Source organism: Bactrocera oleae, chromosome 3, assembly GCF_042242935.1.
Source record: "Bactrocera oleae isolate idBacOlea1 chromosome 3, idBacOlea1, whole genome shotgun sequence".
Classification (NCBI taxonomy): domain Eukaryota; kingdom Metazoa; phylum Arthropoda; class Insecta; order Diptera; family Tephritidae; genus Bactrocera; species Bactrocera oleae.
In genome coordinates, this window is record NC_091537.1 from 7,165,540 (window position 1) to 7,187,635 (window position 22,096).

General features: G+C 33.1%; 2 protein-coding genes across 11 annotated transcripts; one reads left to right on the plus strand and one right to left on the minus strand.

Annotated features, from left to right (window-relative positions):
• Window positions 1–195: 195 nt before the first annotated feature.
• On the minus strand, window positions 196–2,157 carry Rack1 (Receptor of activated protein kinase C 1). Its single transcript, XM_014231899.3, has 3 exons — window positions 1,959–2,157; window positions 1,594–1,805; window positions 196–1,151 (listed from the first exon to the last, which is right to left on the minus strand). The coding sequence occupies exons 1-3, from the start codon at window positions 2,065–2,067 to the stop codon at window positions 516–518; spliced, it is 957 nt and encodes a 318-aa protein (XP_014087374.1). The 5' UTR covers window positions 2,068–2,157; the 3' UTR covers window positions 196–515.
• A 1,928-nt stretch (window positions 2,158–4,085) lies between these two features.
• On the plus strand, window positions 4,086–20,500 carry JhI-21 (Juvenile hormone Inducible-21). 10 transcript variants are annotated; one of them, XM_036358874.2, is made up of 8 exons: window positions 4,086–4,459; window positions 7,977–8,438; window positions 10,572–10,767; window positions 13,795–13,897; window positions 14,294–14,561; window positions 17,895–18,219; window positions 18,298–18,422; window positions 18,486–20,500. In XM_036358874.2, exons 2-8 carry the CDS (start codon window positions 8,170–8,172, stop codon window positions 18,760–18,762), a joined length of 1,563 nt encoding a protein of 520 aa, XP_036214767.2. In that variant the 5' UTR covers window positions 4,086–4,459; window positions 7,977–8,169; the 3' UTR covers window positions 18,763–20,500. The 10 variants fall into 10 exon arrangements, with proteins under 10 accessions (XP_036214767.2, XP_036214754.2, XP_014087407.2 ...); XM_036358861.2 differs by having other exon boundaries at window positions 4,086–4,305; window positions 7,790–8,438; XM_014231932.3 differs by having other exon boundaries at window positions 4,086–4,305.
• The last annotated feature ends 1,596 nt before the right edge of the window (window positions 20,501–22,096 follow it).

Consider the following 22,096-nt stretch of genomic DNA (forward strand, 5'->3'; position numbering starts at 1 on the left):
AATAAATGCGATGATGCGCCTGAAAGTATGCAACATTTCGGCAACTCAGCTGCAATCGAAGCAGAATCAACTAAAAAATTTTAACAGGCGCGGAAAATGCAACAGCAAGTGCACACAAGAAAAAGGACAAAGGAAAATTTTGCAATAAGCCCAACAAACTCAGATACAAAACAAACGAGTGAAGTAAAACACCTATTATTATATAAATATCCCTATATTTACTATGTAATTACGTCTTAAACTAAAATATCACTAAATTAATACAAAATATACAATTTTAATTTTTTTTTTAGATTTTTTGACATTTCCTTGTTATTTATTTGCTTATATAATAAACAAATCAGCGCTCAATGATTTAACATTTTAAATACAGTAAACATTTTTCTTTTCGCATACATTTCTAATTTGAATGCCCAAACAGCATGGGCAACACTACTTAGTACGTACGAAATTTGTAGTTAAAAAAAATAATGTCACTGCAATTAAGCGTCCATATCTACTACAAAAGCATAAGCTTAGTGAGCAGAGACAGAGACTTGCCATACGCGAATGGTTTTGTCAGAGTAGCCAGCGAACAAAGTCTGGCCGTCAGTGGACCAAGCCAACGACAAACACTGTGGTGGATCGGCCTTAGAGTTGCCCGACACAACCTCGGGGCGGAGCTCCTCGACGGTCTTCTTGCATGCCAAATCCCAGATCTTGATGGATGGACCATAAGCGACGCACAACCAGTAACGGTTGGGTGAGAAGCACAAAGCATTGATGATGTCATTGTGTTCCAAAGTGTACAAGTTCTTGCCGTCATTAAGATCCCACAACAAGGCCTTGGAGTCCTTGCCACCGGATGTGCAGAGCGAACCGTCGGGTGAGACAGTCACGGTGTTCAAGTAGCCATTGTGGCCGTGGTGGTTGTTCTTCAACTTGCAGTTAGCCAAGTTCCAGACCTTGACGGTGCGATCCCAACCGCAAGAAACGATAATTGGGTTGGAATGGTTTGGTGAGAAGCGTACGCAAGATACCCAATCACTGTGACCGTCTTCCTGGATGGTGAACTTGCACTCGGCCAAAGTGTTCCACAACTTGATAGTCTTGTCCCGAGAACCGGAGACAATTTGACGATTGTCAGCGGAGAAAGCTACCGAGAGCACATCCTATGAATTAAAATAGCATATAAGTATTTCTTATAAACACAATTATATAAGTATACAATAAACTAAGAACCAAAAACCATTACAAAAAAAAAATATTACCACTCGAGACTTACAATTTACCGCCTTGCTGTTGCGGTGAAGATGTTCCGAGAAGGTGCTCCACGACACTCAACCAGAATTCTGCCTCGCATAGGCACATATTTTTTATATATATTTAGGTGGTGCTTGACCTATCAAATTACTTTGCTAGACTATCTGATCGAACCTCAAACTTTGTCAAATTAGTTGCAAAATGCCCTAAATAAGCACCACCTGTACTCCTAAAAATTTTGCCTGCACTTAGTGCATTTTCAATTTCAGACATTTTTCCATAAAAAGTTAGACCCTTTCAACTGCTATGCTACACAAATGTTTGACTTAAAATTGTGACATTTCGCCCCACCTTGGTGTGATCTTCAAAACGACGGGTGGTTTTGCCAGCAGCCAAATCCCACAAGCGCAAAGTCTTGTCCCATGAGCCAGACAGAGCGTAGTTACCATCGGATGAGAGCACAACATCGCTAATGAAGTGGGAGTGTCCGTACAAACGCTTTTGTGGGAAACCGTAGTTGGTGTCTTCGTCGCGGGTCAATTTCCAGACGATAAGGGTCTTATCTGAAAGTAGGCAATTAAGTGTTTATAAGCATTAAACAATTGAAATGATTAACTGTGTGATGACAGAAAATAAATTAGATTAAAAGTTGTAGCATTTCAATTAGCAAACCATAACCTCAAAATAATTCACTAGATGGCAATACGACCACTTACCACGAGAAGCCGAGATGATGGTGTCGGGATCCTTTGGGTTGGTGGCGATTTGTGTTACCCAGCCAGTGTGACCAACAAGGGTACCGCGCAATTGCAGAGTTTCACTCATTTTTAAAGGACTTATAAAATTTTCCTGCGGAGCGCAATGAAAATACAACTTAACCTTTCAAAGGTTTAATGGAAAAGAATGAAAGAAGGAAATGAGGAAATTGACATTGATTGCGCAAACTTGGCTGCGATACCCACTGCTTATTTTACCAACAGGTGTCGCACACAACACTAGCGATAGAATAAGTGGCATTCCTAACTATGTACGTGAACAAGCTTGCGGTATTAACTGCAAATAAATATGAGAGAATGTGAATAAAACTTAAATAAATGTGCAGATTAACAATATTGCAGTTAAAACTATAAAATTTTTCGTTTTTAGACATGTATACGTTTTTATATTTTTCTAGTTGCTTTGATAGCGAACTTCATGTTATCTATTCATATATTAATACTAAATATGTAAATGTTTATCAAACAAAATTTAAATCTACGTTTTCTTGGAATTTTCCACTGTTTCTTTTAGTTTGTGTGAGAAAAATTCAAAATTTACTTTTCCCCGATTATTTGCAATAATTAAACTACAACTACAAGTCGCACAATCCCCTACGTCCCGCCCTTCCTTGAAGCATTCATTGCAATCGTTTTTGTTATTTTCAAATCGATGGGGTTGTGCGAAATTGAACTTGCTCGCTCGCTCACTTGCCTACATGCGCGATGCCCGATTGCCGTGCATTTCTCGATAATACAACAGTCATCGAGCTCTATTTATACCAGGTTTCCAGCGAGACTAGCAAGCAACGAATGCCAACTGTCGGGCGGCCGCTCATCGAATGAGATTCAGCGCCAAAAACAGATATCGAGCTGATTGCCAAACGAATCGATAGCCTACGGCAGCATAAACGCACAAACGAATAACTGGCCAGCGGCGGCCTGCCTTGTCGCTTGCATGTATAATCGGCGTTCGTTGTTTTCGTAGCGGGTAGATCTGGTGCTTGCCATCCAAATTCATGCGCGTGAACGTCGCCAACGAAGTAGCAACCAAATTTCCAATACGAATTCCGCACATTACCGAGATGCTTGAAATCGCAATTCCATACATTTAGGCACGTCAGCGAAATTTTTTCACAGGCAAACAGGCGCGCTACACAAGGAAACCACCGTCCGGGCGCTAGGCGAGTTTCTTCAGCCGCAACGCGCGTTAAATGTGCTTAGTCATTGGACATGTTTGTGTTGTTGTTGTGCAGCAGTGTCGTCGCTATTGCGTACGCACATATGGTAAACAATGGCCGATTTGTTTTTGACATATTCCACACAATTGTGTGTGCGAGAATGAGATGACAGCTTGGGTGGCGGCGACAGTGTGTGTTTAGTTAGTGTACTATTCGCAATAGTGGTGCATTGTTTTCGCTTGCATGGCTATGCTGTGCGCCTGCTATTTGGGAATCAGAATTCAAAATGTTTTGATATTCTTTGAAAGTCGCAAGGTTGCTTCGCCACACAGGGCACCAAACGTGCGAGTTAACGAGAAACGACGCGCCGTTAACCAACAATGCTGGCTGTTAGGGACAGTCGATTTCCGGCAAGCGGCTGACAGTTTACAAATAAATGAAGATAATAAATTTTGAATACACAACACCGCTTGTGCTAAATACGTAAACCATTTTGAAACAAAACCTATTTCAGCCACTACAGTCGCACCAAAAATTTCTATTGTGCGCCGGTGACACACTGTTGTATTCCACCATGCCTGCAATTTTCTTTCGAAATGCAGACCATTGAAATCCACAGTTTCTTTTCATGTAAATGCTCTTTCATAAAATTTTCCATATGACTTTTGCACTAAATACTTATGTATGGTAGCAGGAAATCGTGCTTGTGAACAATCGGATTAGTTCTCTACACCGGCAGTGGCGACTAAACTGTGAACATACCGCGTGAGATGGCATTCAGTGTTGCGTTTCACTGTGACTGTTCCATGTTATCCGCAACTTTTTACTTTCAACTGATATTTTAGCTTTAGTTTCATCCGGCGCTCAGCGCACACTAGCTGGTAGCCGGTAAATAAGTGATATTCCGCTGTACCATAGTGAACACTCCCATGCTGTTTGACGTTTAGCCATTGCCGCCATGTTCAGTGCATGATTATAGTGGCATGTAGCGGTAGTTTTGTTTTGATTTTTTGATCGTTATGGAGGGACCGCTCAGCAGTAGCAGTAATTGAAATTAATTTGAAATGTAGCAAAGAGAATTTGTTTGGAATTGCAGAAACCTAACCTTCAAATATAATTATTATTGGGTAAATTAAAAATAGCAAAATTTACCGGCACAAGTGACCCAATTGCAAATACATACACACATATATATTTACATGTGCATAGTAAGAACGTGAACACGAGTTCGTATCCACAATGAGTACGGAAGAACTTGCAATGAGTGTGCGCCAATTTCAGGTGACCAGAAAATATTTAAACGGTTTAGTGCTAAGAAAAAAAATTATTTCAGAAGTCCAGATGACAGCCGTTTTATTAAATAGAAAAATTAGATATATTATTATGTAAAAACGATATGATCAAGAATGATTTTGAGTTTGTAAAAGGTAAAATACTTCTCATAAAAATTTGAGACCCTATAAAATATATACATACATACATATATAAAGGTACTAGTCGATTAAGCTCAATCAATCAATTTTCGAGATATAGATTCACATTCTTTTCTCCCCAAGAAGCTGCTCAGTTGTTGGAGCCGTCGATATCGGACCACTTTAGCATATACAGTATCTGTCTTACAAACTGAACGATCAAAATTGTTATTTTATTAAATTTTTTATTTGACAACATACAATATGCATGGATTATTGTCCAAGGCAACGGTGCGTTTCCGAACAATTTGTTCAGCTCGGACAACTGAAGCATATCGCCACACAAAACTGTTCCAAAAAAATCAAGTTCTTTTATGAAAACTTTTTACGTTCGGTGCAATCGAAGTTAACGTTTTTTCTTGTTTTTTAAATAACATTGACTTCCGAGCTTTGATTCTGTTATGTAAGACTATAAATATTCAGAATTTCGCAAGTATCCTCTCTATTGGAGTTTTCCACACAGAAGCGCAGTATATTAAATTAAGCCTATTATTATTGAATCTCAAACACTTCAGTCTTATTAATAATAGTTATAAATTAAGTATTGTCATATTAATTTGTTTAAGTATCTCATATGGAAGCACTCAATCAAATGCTGGCAGAGATTAGGGTACACGCGAAATTCGCCAGGCAATGAACTTGAAATACGAATCAACACTAACCAGTTATATGTACGAATATACATACATACACACATACATCTCTCAAATAATACTAACTTTTAGAAATATATACAACATACTTATGTACATTTTTCATGCCCTTATGCACTTTACGCTCTTTTCGCACAAATAACGATAAATATACAAGAGAGATGTATACTCAGGGTGAAATGATTAAAAAAAGTGTATACGCTCAGTTTCGACTTTTGTTAGGGTTGAATGAAAACGGTGTGATGACATTGCGTGAAAGCGCCAAAAGAGAATACAGCACGCACACCACAAGTATTCGGTGTCGGAACACATGGCAGAGTCGATAGCAGCCAGTCTGTTCAGTTGAAGCGCGTTTACTGATTGTGTTGGTTTTGGAAGCGGCAATTATCTCAAAAATCTCAGCGATTGTAAAATGTGTTTACTTAATTTTAAAAAAATCACTTAATATTCTGTGGAAAATTTATAAAAAGCACAAAAATTAAAAACGAAATGTAATAAAAGAACATACAACTTATGTATGTAGCTCTTATCACTTTACATATGTACATACATATGTGAATACGAAACTACTTGTAAACAACACTAAAATTATAAAAAAAGTTAAGAAATTCAATTGCAAATTTTAGAAAAATGCTTTTTTCGCGTATGCAAAATGCAAAACGTGCTATTATTCAAGCTCGCTTGTAGAGTGTTTAGTTATCACACCGCCAACCGGGCACCATGCGCCAGCAATGCAACTGATACACCATTTTCGTGAAATGCATTTGGTTGCCTAATGCAAACAACGTGAAATATAGAAACTTTTATCGAGTTGAAATGTAAACATAAGAGTTATTTAGTATTGGCTGATGAAATTTTATTTTTTATTGCATGGAAACGCAACACCAGGTAGCATCATAGCCACTGCCATGTACATATGGTCAATACAACCATACATATCTACAGTCATTGTTATGTTATTTTAAAGCACATGCAATTTTAAAGGTGACCAGGTGGCAAGAAAATATTTTTTTCTTTAAAAATATTTTAAATGTTAATATATTTTTTTTAATGATAATAAAAAAAATTTTTATTTGACGCTGACGGGGTTTCTTTGATATTTCATAACACCAATAATTGCGAAAATTTTTCAAATATTAAAAAACTTCAAAATTCATGTTTTTTTGTCATATTAATCGTAGGTAGAGTTAAATATCCACTTTTTAGCACTCTAGTTGTAGAAAACCGATATCTATATACAAATATATATTCATATATAGTTTAAACAGATTTTTATTGCTTTGTAGTAAACTGTAAAAGCAACGAACCCATTTTTTATGTATTGTTCCATATATATGTACATATATTCATATTCGTATATCACAAAGTTGCATATGATTCTATGCTACTCAACAGGTGTATCAAGGATACAATAATGCTTTCCGGTGAGGGAGATAAATTGTTTGTATCGGCGGTGTGACAGCAGACATTAACACTGAACTCGCATCGAACTATTAGTTGGCTATTGCTTTGACAGGGCTGATTGTCGCTCTTTTTGCAATGTTAATCACATTAGAACAGCATATGCATACATACATGAATGTATTATATATAGATATGTACTCAAGCAGATTTACATTCAATTAGGGCTGAGTGATAATATGTAAGGTAATATGTAATATAATAAGTCGATCAGATATGTATTCGAATTAAAAATTGCGATGTTATTAAGAAAAATACTACACGATAAGGTTTTGGCTGTTTGCTGATAAGTAGTGTATGTTAATATTTGAAATGTTGAAATAGAGTGAATTTTTTCTCGTTTGTAATGGTTAAGTGCGTCAAGTATTCGTCGGTAGCTAAATTGCTGAGTACTCTTTATTTTGTGGCTAAAATTGCTTTGAAAATTAAAAAACTGATGGGTTGATAGAAAGGATGTTTGAAAAAAAAGATTATCTTAACTTCACTTATAATAATAAACTAAAACTGCTATTCGGTGTTATCGTAACCACCCTGATGTTGTGATATTTTTTATTTTTATCATGCATGCGCACTGCTAAAGTGAGAAAATTTGTAGGGCAACGCAAAAATCGCTCGCAAAAATTAATGCTAAACATTTTGTGTGCTTTTATACAACATGCGTTATGTGCGTACATACATACTTACACATGTACATATGTAAAATGAATGTGGGAAATGCTACAGCCGTGGAACCGCAATGAGACCGATCTCAACATATTAAAGCAACAATAACTGTTATGCAGATATTTTTCAAGCCATAACAATTCAAAACAATAAATATTTTATTTTTTTTTTTTTTTTTAAATTATTATATTTAAATTTACTCAATAAAATTGATTTTAAATTTTAGAAAAAATGAAATAAAGTTTAAGTGAATTTTTTCCTGCGGGGTTTGTGTTACAAGTGCATATGCATGTGTGCGAATGTGTTGTGTCTCATTTTCCACCCAATATTTGACAGTTGAATTGAATTTTCTTTTCACACAGCGTAAAACCGAAAGCAGTAGTTGTCCATTAGTTCAGTTCTTGATGGGAGCTCCAGCTAAATGGTTGTAAAGCTACACAACTAACAAAGTTCGAAAGTTTGATGCTTACATAGAAATAACTAATTGCTAAAACGTGGTTTTATTACGAAAATTTGTTTTAAAAAATTAAATAAATTCTTAAAAAATAGTAATCACCACAAAAAAAACTCAACAAGTCACTAAAAAATTTGAAAGTGTTATCAGCATAAATCAGCTTGTTTTGCCAAGTGATACATAAATATTCCAAAAGTTCGTGACAAAGTGCAAAATAAGCGTTAGCTCAGAACTAGCATTTATACAAGAAAACGCCGAATTCCATTAAATTAAAAAAATCGTCTTACAATGACAGAACGTTATGCTAATGGTGTTAGCACAAGTTTAGTAAATAATTCGCAACCTGTTGCAAGCAATGGTGGCGCAGCCGCCACCGGCGCCGCCGCTTCGTTCAACGGCCATGGAAATGGCAATGCGCCAATGCCTGAATCTGACGACGGTGATAAAATCGTATTAAAACGCAAACTGACGCTAATGAACGGTGTGGCTATCATTGTGGGCACTATTATCGGTTCCGGAATATTTATAGCGCCAACAGGTGTCTTCAACTATACAGAGTAAGTATTTGAATTCCCACAGTTATTATAATATATTTTATAATTATATTGTATTTTTATTTACATATATGGATATGTGCGATTGCAATTACTTTTTTGCATGAGAAGTGTAAAAAGAAATATAATAAGAGTTTTCTTTTAAACCTGAAATGTAAATATGAGTGATCGCTTCATCTACTGCTTCATACCTTTAGTAATAGGGGTTATCCATAATTTGCGCTTGGCTATAAAATATAAACTCCACAGTATATACGGAAATTTCCTTGTTAGCGTTTTGTCGTGATGGTGTTACTTAAAGAGATAATTCTCTAGAAGAAGAAGAACGGAAAAATTTCACCTGCCAGTCCTGCTGTGAAATTTTGTCAAACTAAATCTTTTGTTTTTGCATAAATTTTGCATAATTGCTTATATTTCGTTTTCTCTTTTTAAGCCGACCAAAACTTGATTCTTTGTTAAATGGAACTCTTCCGCTTTATTCTGTAAATTTCGATGGAGCAGTGTATATTAAGTTTGCCTCGAAGTTTTTAAGACCCAGAAGGAAACGTCGGAGAACTTATAAATATATATATAAATTATCGGCAGGACGAGCGGGATCGATTTAAACATGCCTGTCTGTCTGCCCGTTCGTCCGTCTGTCTGTATATATGCGAACTAGTATCTCAGTTTTTTGAGATATCAATTTGAAACTTTGCACACGTTACTTTCTTCTCAAGGAACTGTTCATACCACCTTAGCATATAGCTGCTATACAAACAAAGTTTTAATATGACGAGATATCTTCACAAAATTTGGCATGGATTTTTATCTAAAGTAATAATTCTAAATCCAAAGAAATTGTTCAGATCGAATCACTATGGCATATAGCTGCCATGCAAACTGAACTGAAACAAGTTCTTGTGAGGAACTTTTTTATATTTGTGAGGCTATTGAGGAAATCTATATAAGTAAGTACAATATATTTCGTAAAAAATTTTTGAATTAATTAAGTAGTAAAAGTTAAAGAAATTCCTAATAAAGAAGAGTTGTTTAATTAGTATCTACAAAGTGCGACAACTATCACATAACAAATTGTACATAGAAAATGTGTATTCTTCAATTTGCATATATGAAGAAATTACATGTGTCTGATATACATTTTTAATCAAACAAATAATTCCCAGTTTTTTTAATTACCGCAAATTGTTGTGAATTAATATAGAAATATATTGCTTTTAAAGTTTTGTGGAACAAATAATTCTGTAGAAAACCAACATACATACATACAGAGAGTAAGATGTGTAGGCGGGCGCTATAATTGCTTCTTTGAAAATTTATCAATTAGTTCAATTGGAAAATTACAGATATAGAGGAAATATGTGTATTATCACTTCTTTTCATTTATAATGCACTTCGTACGAGGGCAGCTCGATAAATAGAGGACTCCTTGACAAAAAAAATAAAAAGAGGCAATTCAAAATATTTAGCCTATATTTGTGATTTTTCTATATTTTTTTTAGTATTATATTCTATTTTTAAGTTCTTCGTAAAAGGCTTGAGCTTCATTGATGCGTACTTTATTCTTACTTACTATCTAGCGAAACTTCTTCGGATATGAAAAGAAGACAAGATCCGAAACGATAGAGATAAAACTACATTCTTAATATCTGATGGCCTGTGATCACTGTGTGGCTTCTCTTGCATCTCTAGAAAGCTGTGTAATAATTGCTACAAAAATATTAAAAATTTGTTTTAAAATATAGACCTTTATAAAACACTACATCGGCAAATGCCAATCAAACACAAACACCTATACATGTTTGCATTTTAATTTGTGTTTGAACAAGTTTGTCAATTTGAAACATAAATGGCAAACATTTTGCCAACGAGTTTCAAGAGAAAATCGCCGGCCCCTTAATTGCCACTGCACAGCCATTATTTACGTGCATAATTTAAAGCAACTCTTTCAACGAAAACTTGTAATTTGCAACGGTCCAAACTAAAGTAGAGCAAACTTTTAATTTACGGCAAAAGCAAATTTCGGGGAATGCCCATGCGTATACGTAACATTTACTTTGAGTTGTCTAGACATTGATAATAGCAACAAATTTATTCATTAGTAATTTTTTATTTATATTTCTTGTTTAACCTTTTCAGATCGGTGGGCTCGTCTCTGCTCATTTGGGCTGCTTGCGGCATACTCTCGACAATCGGCGCGCTTTGCTATGCTGAGTTGGGTACGAGCATCACACGTTCGGGTGGCGATTATGCATATTTGTTGGTGGCATTTGGACCGCTAGTCGGCTTTTTGAGATTATGGATAGCTTTGTTAATCATTAGACCAACAACACAGGTGAGTTTTGTAGACATGTGCATATTTATATGCGATCGTATGTATGTATGTATGTAGATTATACACGTGTAAATAAACAAAAAAGCCTAATAAATAACTCGGTTTAATTAGGGGGTTGTTGCTTGCTAGTTAGCTTTTTGGATAAATAAATATAAATAACTGTATGAATTTACTTTCAGAACACTATAAATGAAAAAAAATATTACAGAAAAATTAGTTAATGAAATTAATGAAAAATTGGAGGATATTTTCAGAGGAGAGAATAATTAAATATTTTCAATATTTTGAGAATAATTTAAGGTATTATATCCGTTTGGGAATTTCAAAAAATGATTTTTGTTCTTGTAAAAATATCGTATGTACATACATATGAGTATATATTTTTGAAAATATTCCTCAAAAATTTCGGCAAATAGTTTCGTAGATATGAGCGTATTTTTAAGCACATTTTAACTTGGTGTAATCAGCTTCTAAAACTTTTAACGTGTTTTTTCGAAATGCTGTTTTCAGAGCTGGTGAGGAAATATGAATTTTGATAATAATTTCGGTTTTTAAGCCACTCTGAAGTTTAAATTTTGTCAAATTTTGATCATTACCTGTCGTCATCTATAGCAATAATAAATTTTTTTGTTTGTTTTTTTTTGGATTTGAGATAAGCAGAACAATTTACCTCACTGCCAGACACCTTTTTTCGGAGATCGTCTACGGGATCAAGAGAATCCACAATTTTTCCCAAAAAATCACCAGTTATTAAAGTACATTATTTCTGTAAAAGAACATTATTTTCAACTAAATATTAAATTATAATTATAATGCCTCTTAAACAAAAGTTCACAGATAATCGCGTCTTTTCCGAGTTACAAGTGAATATAAGCCCTTAAGTGGTGCTGCATCAAAATCTGATATTTCGTGAAAAATTTTTGGGTTGTTAAAAAGAAGTTAAACGAAAGTGGCGGACTAAAAAAATTATTAAATTATTATCAAAAAAAAATGTTTTCCTAGAAATAAATTGAGGTCGATGAACCCGTGCTATTTTTAATTTCACTTTTAATTTATTATAATTTAAAATAATAACCAATTCTGAGCTTTTCAAAATAATTGCTGGCCTTACAGTTAGTGAGTTATGAAATTAAAAATTTCAGCTTACTTTCATATTTGCAGTGGAGTATGTCAGGTTAAGCGAGTTAAGTAGGCAAGGTGACATAACTTATTTAATTACAATAAACATAGTTTACTTTCCATTTTATAAAGCTTAATTATATACATACATGCATATATGTTATTATGTTATATGTTATTATAGTAACCTACATCAAAATATGTTCGTGTGTATATTCACATATTTGTTATTGTTATTTGCACGCGTCACATGATGAATCATTTATTAATGAGAACTACTGGGAAATTAAAAATAAAGCTATCAGAAGTATAACAAGCATAAATTATTCCTATAATTATAACTATATTCATTTATTAGGAACTCACATCGCGAATAAATACATAATATTTTCAAAACTGGTCATGTTTGACAAAAAACAAAAGATACAGGGCGATTCAATATAGATCGGTTGATGAGGAAATGTAATAAAAGCATGGCCCTACAAGGGTATCGATTCTACAAGGAAACGTCGGTAGCCTTGTAAAGTATATATATAGGTGTAAATAATCAGCGTGATGAACAGATTTAGCCAAGTCTGTCGGTACATACGGGAACTATTCCTATAGTTTTTGACATATTGATCTAAAATTGTGCATTTTTTTCCTAAGAAGTTGTTCACTTGACAGAACTGCCAATATTTTCCACTATAGCATAAAGCTTTCATACAAACTGCTGGATCCTAATCAAGTTATTGTATGGAAAACAGTTCTATTTCATAAGATATCTTGGCGAAATATGACATGGATTATTGTCGGGCCAAAGTAGCATATAGCTGCCATACAAACTTATAGATCAAAACCAAGAAAAAATATTTGTATATGCTATACGGAATGCACTTGTATATATAATATATACATATGTATATACTATGATCGCCACGGACCACCAGTAACGATCAGTCCAAATTGAAAAACCCTGTGGACTCGCTCACTGTTATTGAATATTTGCTTATAATTATGCGCAATAAAGTAGTTATACTATATTAGTAAGTGTATGAATGTTTATATATTATATGTATTTGCATATATGTATGTAGTTATGTACCATAAATAAATTCTATTTTAAAATTATATTAAGCTAAATATGCAATATGTATATTTATGTATTAGGGTGGGTAAAACAAAAACGAATTTTTTTTCGCTTGGTACTCTGAAAAATAGCTTCTTAAACACCTTTAAAAAATTCTCTCCAAATATGATCTCTTAATTGTAATGAGAAGGAGCCCTTCGTCTTACGGTTTCTATTCTTTTCTTATTATAAGATAGAAAAATTCAAATCGCGATACTACAATAAATATTTGAAAAATTATCTGATTTCATAGATAGTGTAGAAAATTGATTGCTCTAAAAAAAAGTTCTCCTACGATTTTTAAGTCTATGTAAGTTTCTCACGTAATTAATATAAATTTTATTTACACATAATTAACACAGCTTTTTATAATAAACTGTTTTATAAGTTTTATATCCTTAAAATTGAGTCGTAGAGCTTTACTAAATTTAGAGACAGAGTATGCTCATCTTTACAAGAAGAATGGTTACAACCATATAACCATATAAAAATTTTGAAATTTGGAGAATTGTAAATAATATTAGAAACTAAAATAAAAACCGCTTACAGTTGGAAGCGCATATTTGGTGAGGTTTTTTTTTAAATGGAATCAATTAGAAGCATTTGAGTGAGTAAGAGCTAATAAAAATTAAACGAATTTTGATACACTCTAATGTAAGTATACAATATAGAGCAATAACTAACCGCAAATTGTTTACATGTGTTAATGAATTGCAGCAAATTTAATTACAATTAATTTTATTATTGTAACTTTGTTATTTTAATGTTCGTATGTACATATGTATTTTTCATATTTCCAGACAATTGTCGCGTTGACTTTCGCACAATACGCGGCAAAACCATTTTTCGAAGACTGCTCACCGCCAGAATCGGCTGTAAAGATTTTAGCGGCAATTTGTTTGTGTAAGTGAGGAGGAAACAAATTAAAATACATTTATAAATAAATATGCGCATACATATGTACATGCGTATGCATGTATATGTAGTATGCATACATGCCACACGTGATTTGTTTACGCTGATAACGAATTATTAAACCAAGTATATTTAACAAATTACCATCATTAAAGCAACAGCCTACACTACACACACACACACACACAAATAACATTTATTTAAAAACTTCCTTTTACATTTGTAAACACTATCTCGCACAACACGCCACCCGATTGCCCACTTTTTTGCCCACCATCATTAACAAATCAGTTTTTGCTTTGTTTTAGCTTTAAACTCATTATCAATTAACGGCTGTAAATTCGAAATAAATATATTTTTAATTATATGTGCATATATTTGCAGGTTTGCTTACTGCCATTAACTGTTTATCCGTCAAATGGTCGATGAAAGTTCAGGACATCTTCACCGCCGGCAAACTTGTGGCATTAGTCATGGTCATTTTAGCTGGCCTCTACTATTTGGCGTTGGGCCGTTTTGAGAATTTCGAAAACGCCTGGGAGGGCAATTATGATGCGGGCAATATTGGATTCGCCTTTTACTCGGGTCTATTTGCATTCGGTGGTTGGAATTATTTAAATTTTGTAACGGAGGAATTGCAGGATCCTTACAAGTGAGTTTATACAAATTTTAGTTTAAACGAAAAACAATTCGAAATTTGTCTTTGAAAATGTGTTTGAAATCCCGTTTGAATTTGGAGTAAGATTATTTGCTTTAAAATAAGCATTGTCATCTGATTTATGACCTCTCATATGTGCAAAAATTTATGGTTATGAAAAAGAAGATTATTTAACAATTTATTAGACTTTAAGAATTTTCGCACGAAGATTGGTATTCTGATGAGAAAGCACGAGAAGTACTCAGCTTTTTCATAAAATTAATTCTACTGAAGCAAAGAAAGAAAGGAGAGCAAGTTTATCTTGACAACAGAAAAATGAAATAGACAAGAATCTTTTGTAAGAACAGACTTTACACAAACTGACCTTTTGATGGAACATTCTCGATTGAAAACCACAAACCAATTAAGAAGCCAACACAAAGTTAGTAGGTTGAAACTAAAACCTCGTAGAGTTTTTTTAATACTAAGCTGTACTCTAGTTCTGAAATATTATGAAATATATGTTTGAATGATAAATGAGTTGACGAATCAATTCTACACCAATGCTTTAGGAAATATTTTCAGGTCAAAACCTGTGTTACAAAGGTTATTTGACTTTTCACCAAAATGAGAAACAATAATCGGATTTGCTTAATAATCTAGAACTTGGTCGATCTATACCTATGGAAAAAATAAATTTTTCTGTAAATTGAAAGTGTTGGGTCATCAGGATATCATGATTTGTAGAGCCATGAGATTATTTCTCTCGATGGTGGCTCATAAGGAGTATTTACTGCAGTCAAAGTACAGCTTTATCGATAACATAGAAATTAATATTAAAGGGCACACTTAGTGTGACAGCCGAATAAAGACAACATTTTAACGGTAATTTTATACATAGCAACATTTTTGAAGAAAAAAATATCCGATGGCGCTAAGAAGGTGCTTCAATGCTGCAGTGATTCCGGCATTTTCCGTGGTTGAAATCTACCATAAAAACAATTTCCTTACTAAAAAATACCCGAGATGCCCGTACAATGACCAACGGTCGAAAAAAATCAAAAGTTAACAAAATGGCGGCATTTTAAAAAAAGTTTAATTGTACATAAAATTCTCGTAATTTTTTCTATTCTAAATTTGATCAAATCAAAGAACTTAAAAATCTAGTTTTGAGTAAACGACAGTTTTGGGAAAAACACGTTTAAAGATAAATTGATTAAGCTGATTGTACTGAACGGCTACACTGTAGAAGACTGTTACTCAAAAAACAATTTTGAATATGAATTTTGAAATATAAAAAGGTCGATTTTTGAAATTTGACTCTAAAATAGTGTCAAATTTTAAAGTCGATCAGTTTTATTTAAATCCCTTTAAGTTGGTAAAATTAACGACACATACTTTTTGAACACACCAGCTAGTTCTCTGTGATTACTCTTCTTCAGTGGAATCCCAGAAATGGAATAAAATTTCAATTTAACTGAAAACTTTAATTTTCTAAAGTGTTGTGTCAATCAACTGCTTGCGTCATTCCGTCCATTTCTTTGCAACTCATCTACGCCGGTTTCTTATCCTGTTTGCTTAGCAATCCTATTTGTGCAACGTCTGTTCTTCCTCCATTGTATCACGCTCAAGTGGCTTAATTGCGCATAAAAGTAAAGTTTCCAGCAGCTCTACACCCTGATGAATGGTGTGTCTATAAAATGGATGTAGGTGTGCGTGTGCGTTAAAATAAAGCGTTTAACAATCCTTGAAGGCCATTTATTTTGTAGTGAAAGTTCAAGTGATTTTATGTGTTTGTCAAGCGCTCATTCATTGGTCGCGGCGTTTGTTGAAAAGCAAAACCCACCAGTTGATTCCAGAATATGTATGCACATAAATTTCACGCTAACTTATACATATGTATATATCGAATACCCAAATGTGGGTAGCTGCAAATGAAGGCAGCGTGGGAGTACTCTGCGAGCTGTCTCAGTAGGACAAACTTTGTTTATTTAAGCGATGGAAAGTCAAATAGATGTACTAATACTTTTTAATCGACGTACACACAGAATATTTGAGTCATAGACAGAAACAATATATCTACAACGATTCATTGAAATATTTTAGCCATTTCTGACTGAAAAAGGGTTATATAAAGTCGATTGGCTGGATAGAAATTAATATGATATATGATATACGAGTATGTATGTAAGGCTAAGATTGCGGGTCGATTTTATAAATTTGCAATGGCTAGTAGTAGTAGTAGTAAAATTATTGTTCTTTACTGTGACTGAAAATTAGAATAAATGTAGGTATGCACATAAATTGCATAACCAAAAACAGGCTGTACTCGATAATTGGTAAAAGCAATATATAATTGGGAGACAGGAGAACCTACTATATGTATGTAGCTACCATATGTATGCACAAAATAGTGTGCAGTAGCTAAAATCTACAACAACATTATCTGTTCAGAATTAATGCGTTCGGTTTCCCTGCAGGGTACAATACTCCTAGCTACATAATACTCATCATGCTACAACGATTGATATTTATATATGTATGTATGCAATTTGACACTTGTTGAATTGCTGTGATTTGCAATTCATGAGAGTTAATTTCGAAAAAAAATGAATTGTTAAATGAACAGCTGTTTATGTGTCCGCTTAACCGACTCGGATTTACTTATACGGATAACTTATCAGATGTGAAATAAGTGAATATGTAAATTAGTATACATTTATCTTGCATAATTATCTACTTTAACCGGCGAAAGCAAATACTAAACAAATAAGAAATATTTTCACTATATATGAAGTAATTTTCAGTATCTGTAAGTGAAAATATTATTAAAGCTTCTATATAATTACCACCAACTTGGGCAAAAAAAAAATTCCTCTCCATTGGGATGAATATAATTTGGAAAGTTCTTTCATGATTATGATAAGACAGGATACTGCCCATATATATATGGAATTCGCAATCCTAAGGTTAAAGTTCAACCTCGAAACAGAACGCGGAATTACAATCTCGATATTATATATTTTTTGATGGTTCCCAGATATATTGTGTAAATTTAGGTCGAAAATTCAAACTAAATTGTTACGATTTAGTTGTTTTGCCCTATACTACTCAATTTCACTAGTAAAAAGAGACTTCTGAACAGAACCCCGATCTTTTATTGCTAATCTCTTTCAGTGGCCAAAGTCAAAAAATGTAGTAAATCCTTATAAAAGCTTAAAAAGGCAAAGATATGCAGACACAGACTATACAGGCAACTGGTGGGTTGGTTGGGATTCACAACGCGGATTTTACAATACATTTTTATTACAACATTTTATATGTTTCTTCTTTTCACTACCATTCTAGGAATCTCCCACGCGCTATTTGGATTGCTATGCCCCTAGTCACCGGTATTTATGTGCTTGTGAATCTCGCCTACTTTGTGGTGGTCTCGAAAACGGAAATGCTTAGCTCATTGGCAGTGGCGGTCACGTTCGGTAATCGTGTATTCGGGCCGCTCGCCTTCATGGTGCCGATATTTGTGGCGCTTAGCACATTCGGTGGCGTTAACGGTGTGCTCTTCACATCGGCACGTCTCTTCGCGACGGGCGCACAAGAAGGTCATCTACCTAAATTCTTTACACTATTCCACATCAAACAACAAACGCCCATACCATCACTGATATTCTCGGTAAGTGATATAAATTGAGATGGAGTGGGAGTAAAATATGCTAACATAATTTATATTTTTTTTTTGTCATCTACACAGTGCATCATGTCGCTATTGACACTACTCACTGCCAACGTTTACGTTTTGATAAATTACTTCAGCGCCATGTTGTGGCTGTCGGTGGTCGCCAGCATAGCGGGTATGCTGTGGATGCGTCACTCCAAGTAAATGCAAATTTTGCAAATAATTTTCTAGTGTGATAGTAACTAATGCTTCTACACTTACAGACCGAACATTCCGCGACCTATTCGCGTGCACCTGGCACTGCCAATAATCTTCATTATATGCTGCCTGACCCTGGTGCTCTTACCAAGCTTCAAGGATCCGATGAATCTCATTGTAGGTATCGGCATTACCGTTGCGGGTATACCGTTTTATTATCTATGCATAGCGCGTAAGAATAAGCCAGCTTGCTATGGTAAACTCTCACGTGGTATGGTGAATTTCTGTAGAGCCATGTTTAATACGGAACTTATAGAGAGTAGTGGAAGTGACGAGAAATAAACTAAAAAGCGGTAAAGGTAAAGGCTATGAAATATAAAATTATGTAGGCTTTAGTTTTAAGAAATATTAAATTAAACAAACTCAGCGCTAAAAAGGTTATATTTTAAGGTAATGCGAGTATGTACATACTCTTACATACTTATGTTATTGCGAAATATTGCATATTGTGTTTATTTCACTAAAATAAAATTGAATTTATTTTATAAGTTAAAGCTTAAGTTCCTCTATTCAAAGCATACACAAACATATTTGGAATAAACTTGTAAATATGTATGTACGTTTGTAGAATACAAGTATATGTATGTTATGTGTCCCGATTTGATTTAAAAGTTTAAACAAAAATTATATGAATATAAAAGTTGTAAGTGCTTTTAATTAGTAAAAATTAAAGGTGAACCTCTTTACAAGCTTGTACAAAACAGCAATAATAATATTATTAAAATTTTTAATACGATTTTTTTATTTTCCGGCCTTAAGGAAAAAATTAGTAGACAGAAGACATTAAAGACATGCTTTTCCGGGCGTTATAGACAGCTTTTTAAATAAATCAAGCAACGAATTTTCTCAAAATTGTAGAAAATTAGTTGATTGACTAAATTAAGAGTCTCTTCTATATACCTATTAGGCTAAGAACATAGTGAAGCAACAGAGATAATATTATATGTGAAAAATATACACAATTTTTTTTTAATAATGTAATTTAAATATCTTTTTTACCAAACGTATAAAATTAGTCTGAAAATTAGTAGTCAAGCAGTAAAACTTTTAATATTTAGATTTTGTTTGTTCATAAGAGAAATAGAACTTTATATAAATGTTGTAATACTTCAATATTGATTAATTCAAAATTGTTTATTATTCAGACTTTGTTAAAAGAAGCATTTTTTAAAAGCAACTTTTTTAAAAATATTTTTTGCATTTTTATAAAACCAAAAATTCACTTTATACTGTTTTTTTTTCACTTTGCAACTTCCCTTTGCTTTTGCTTATGTCACCTCATGTTTTTAGCCATAGGATTTGGTGCTTAGTTTACTCTTAATGACATTAAAAGAATAAAATATGAGATTTTTTTTAAAATATTTATGTGTTAAATTTTTAAATTATTAAACTTGATTTGATAGCTAACAATTTTTTTTGCATTAAGCCTTTTTAGCTTTAAAAGATGCAACAAAATAATTATGACATTTTAGGGAATAATGCCTTAAACGATATTAAAGTATGCAATGCAACATAATATATGTATTTACGTTAGTAATAATAAAAATGAAAATAGTATAGTTATCTAGTAAGCGAGTTGCAAAAAGAATACTCGCGAAAAAGACGAAACAATTTAAAACAACAGCACAAACATGTTTATTTTTCCGAGTGAAGTGAGTTGGCTGAAAACGACTTCAAATGAAGTAACATTTTTTCAAACAACTGCTGTCATATTCCAAACAAAAATAAATGATAGCTGAGTTGTTATCACTATTGCTAATTACCCTCAGGGAAATTGTAATTGACTTGAGCGTTCTTTTGCCGTTCGCTTAAGACGAAACAGACCTAATATAAGTTATTAAAAAATTAATGAATACACACACATATATACACATAGACATATATATTGCGTATACAAATATGTATTGGCAGATATGCTTAAAATACTGATTTAATACTAATTAAAAATAAAAATAAAATAATAATATTTTAAATGTGGAATAAAATAGCTTCACAATTAAATAAATGCTTAAAAACGTGAGTTATAATTTTGTTTTCTTTGTTGTTAAGGAACTAAATATTTTTTAACTTTTGCTTAAAATTTTACCAACCGGAGAAAATGTACAGTATACTTATAATATATAAGTGCATCCATATGTATATATTATATATCTTAATTAGATTAAATGCTCACGATTTATTGTGAAAAGAAAAATTTAGACCTTTTCGCTGTATTGATGAATTTAAAATATTTTGATATATCTTAGATAATTTTTCAAAAGCTCTCTTGCAAATGCTTAGTTTTTTGGCAATTGATTTCAAACATTTTGCGTTTCAAAATAATTAAAGCTTATTAGATAAAAGCATATCCCCCCTTGGTAACAAATTTATACTCCGCTGCAACTGTTTTTATACTAGTTTATATTAGAAGTAAGATAATCGTTTTAATACGTTTTCTATTTGCTGTGTTTGAATTCCAATTTGCAAAATAAAAACCTTTTTTAAAGTGGTATAAGCATTTATTATTCCATCACTTTTTGGTCACCTCAGTTTCTTTCATTTAGATAGACATGTTTGTTCGATACGCCCCTTCCTACGGTTTGACGATTGAAATACAGTTACCATATGAAACCCACCTCAAAGTATATCATAATATACGAATAATAGCAACTTTTTCTATTTTAGTCCAGTATCGCTTATCGCCTCAAAAATCAACAACTAAAAATCACCATTTAAATTACTACTCGTTAAGCATATCATAATTCTTATAAACAAATCTTTTCTAAAGTCAAGCGAATAAACTAACGGAGATAAAGAAAGAAATGAACAAGAAATATTTTCAAATCGAATAATAATGAGTAGACATAATAATTATGAAGAAGTGACAGCAAATATAAACAAATAGGCGCTACTGGTTGTGGTCCATTTCATACAAATAAAACTAGAGATGCGATTTCAACTAATTAAAGCAAAAGCAAGGGATCTCCAAAACAATTAGTGCTAAACTTAATAGCATGTAGTGCGAGTTCATACACTAAACGAACGAAACGAAACGTTTAAAATTAAATCTGGATCGTGATGCAAAAGAGTATTTTGATGTCTGTATAATTTAGTGTTACATATCGAGAAGCCTGCAGTCTTAAAAATATCAACCTGATGGGCAAAAATATTTGAATTCCGTATAGGCATGTAGGAACCGAATTCATCTATTTATGACACAAAATCAGATTCTATAGAGTTATTTTCCTTTCGCTTTGCAAAAATAAATAAATATTTGTGATCACGGGAAATTTATGTGACATCATTTTTAATTCACATACATCATGGCGTCAAAATGGATTAGTATTTTGAAATCAATTTAATCTTTATCAAGATTACCTCTTACGTGTATATATTCCGAGTACATTAATTTAATAGAAAACTATTAATAAAATCGAAGGGGCCAGTTCGTAACCGTTATTCGATTACATAACAGTTCCAGAAATATCGCTAAAACACATACGTTTCGAAATTTAATACTAACAGCGAGAACATACTTGTATTTATATAGCCTTGAATGTTTTTAGCTTCTCATGCTTAAGTGATAATCTGATCTAAATGAGCGCAATAAATGTGTCTTCTATACGGCTAATTAAAT

What these genes read in the sequence shown, in the direction of transcription:
- Rack1 (XM_014231899.3), bottom strand. Translation starts at nt 2,067, where the DNA reads ATGAGTGAAACTCTGCAATTGCGCGGTACCCTTGTTGGTCACACTGGC. An exon ending in CATCATCTCGGCTTCTCGTG is followed by an intron (nt 1,806 to 1,958) that starts GTAAGTGGTCGT and finishes GCCTACTTTCAG; the next exon opens with ATAAGACCCTTATCGTCTGG. An exon ending in GTTTTGAAGATCACACCAAG is followed by an intron (nt 1,152 to 1,593) that starts GTGGGGCGAAAT and finishes TTTAATTCATAG; the next exon opens with GATGTGCTCTCGGTAGCTTT.
- JhI-21 (XM_036358874.2), top strand. Translation starts at nt 8,170, where the DNA reads ATGACAGAACGTTATGCTAATGGTGTTAGCACAAGTTTAGTAAATAAT. An exon ending in GAATTGCAGGATCCTTACAA is followed by an intron (nt 14,562 to 17,894) that starts GTGAGTTTATAC and finishes CTACCATTCTAG; the next exon opens with GAATCTCCCACGCGCTATTT. An exon ending in CTGTGGATGCGTCACTCCAA is followed by an intron (nt 18,423 to 18,485) that starts GTAAATGCAAAT and finishes CTACACTTACAG; the next exon opens with ACCGAACATTCCGCGACCTA.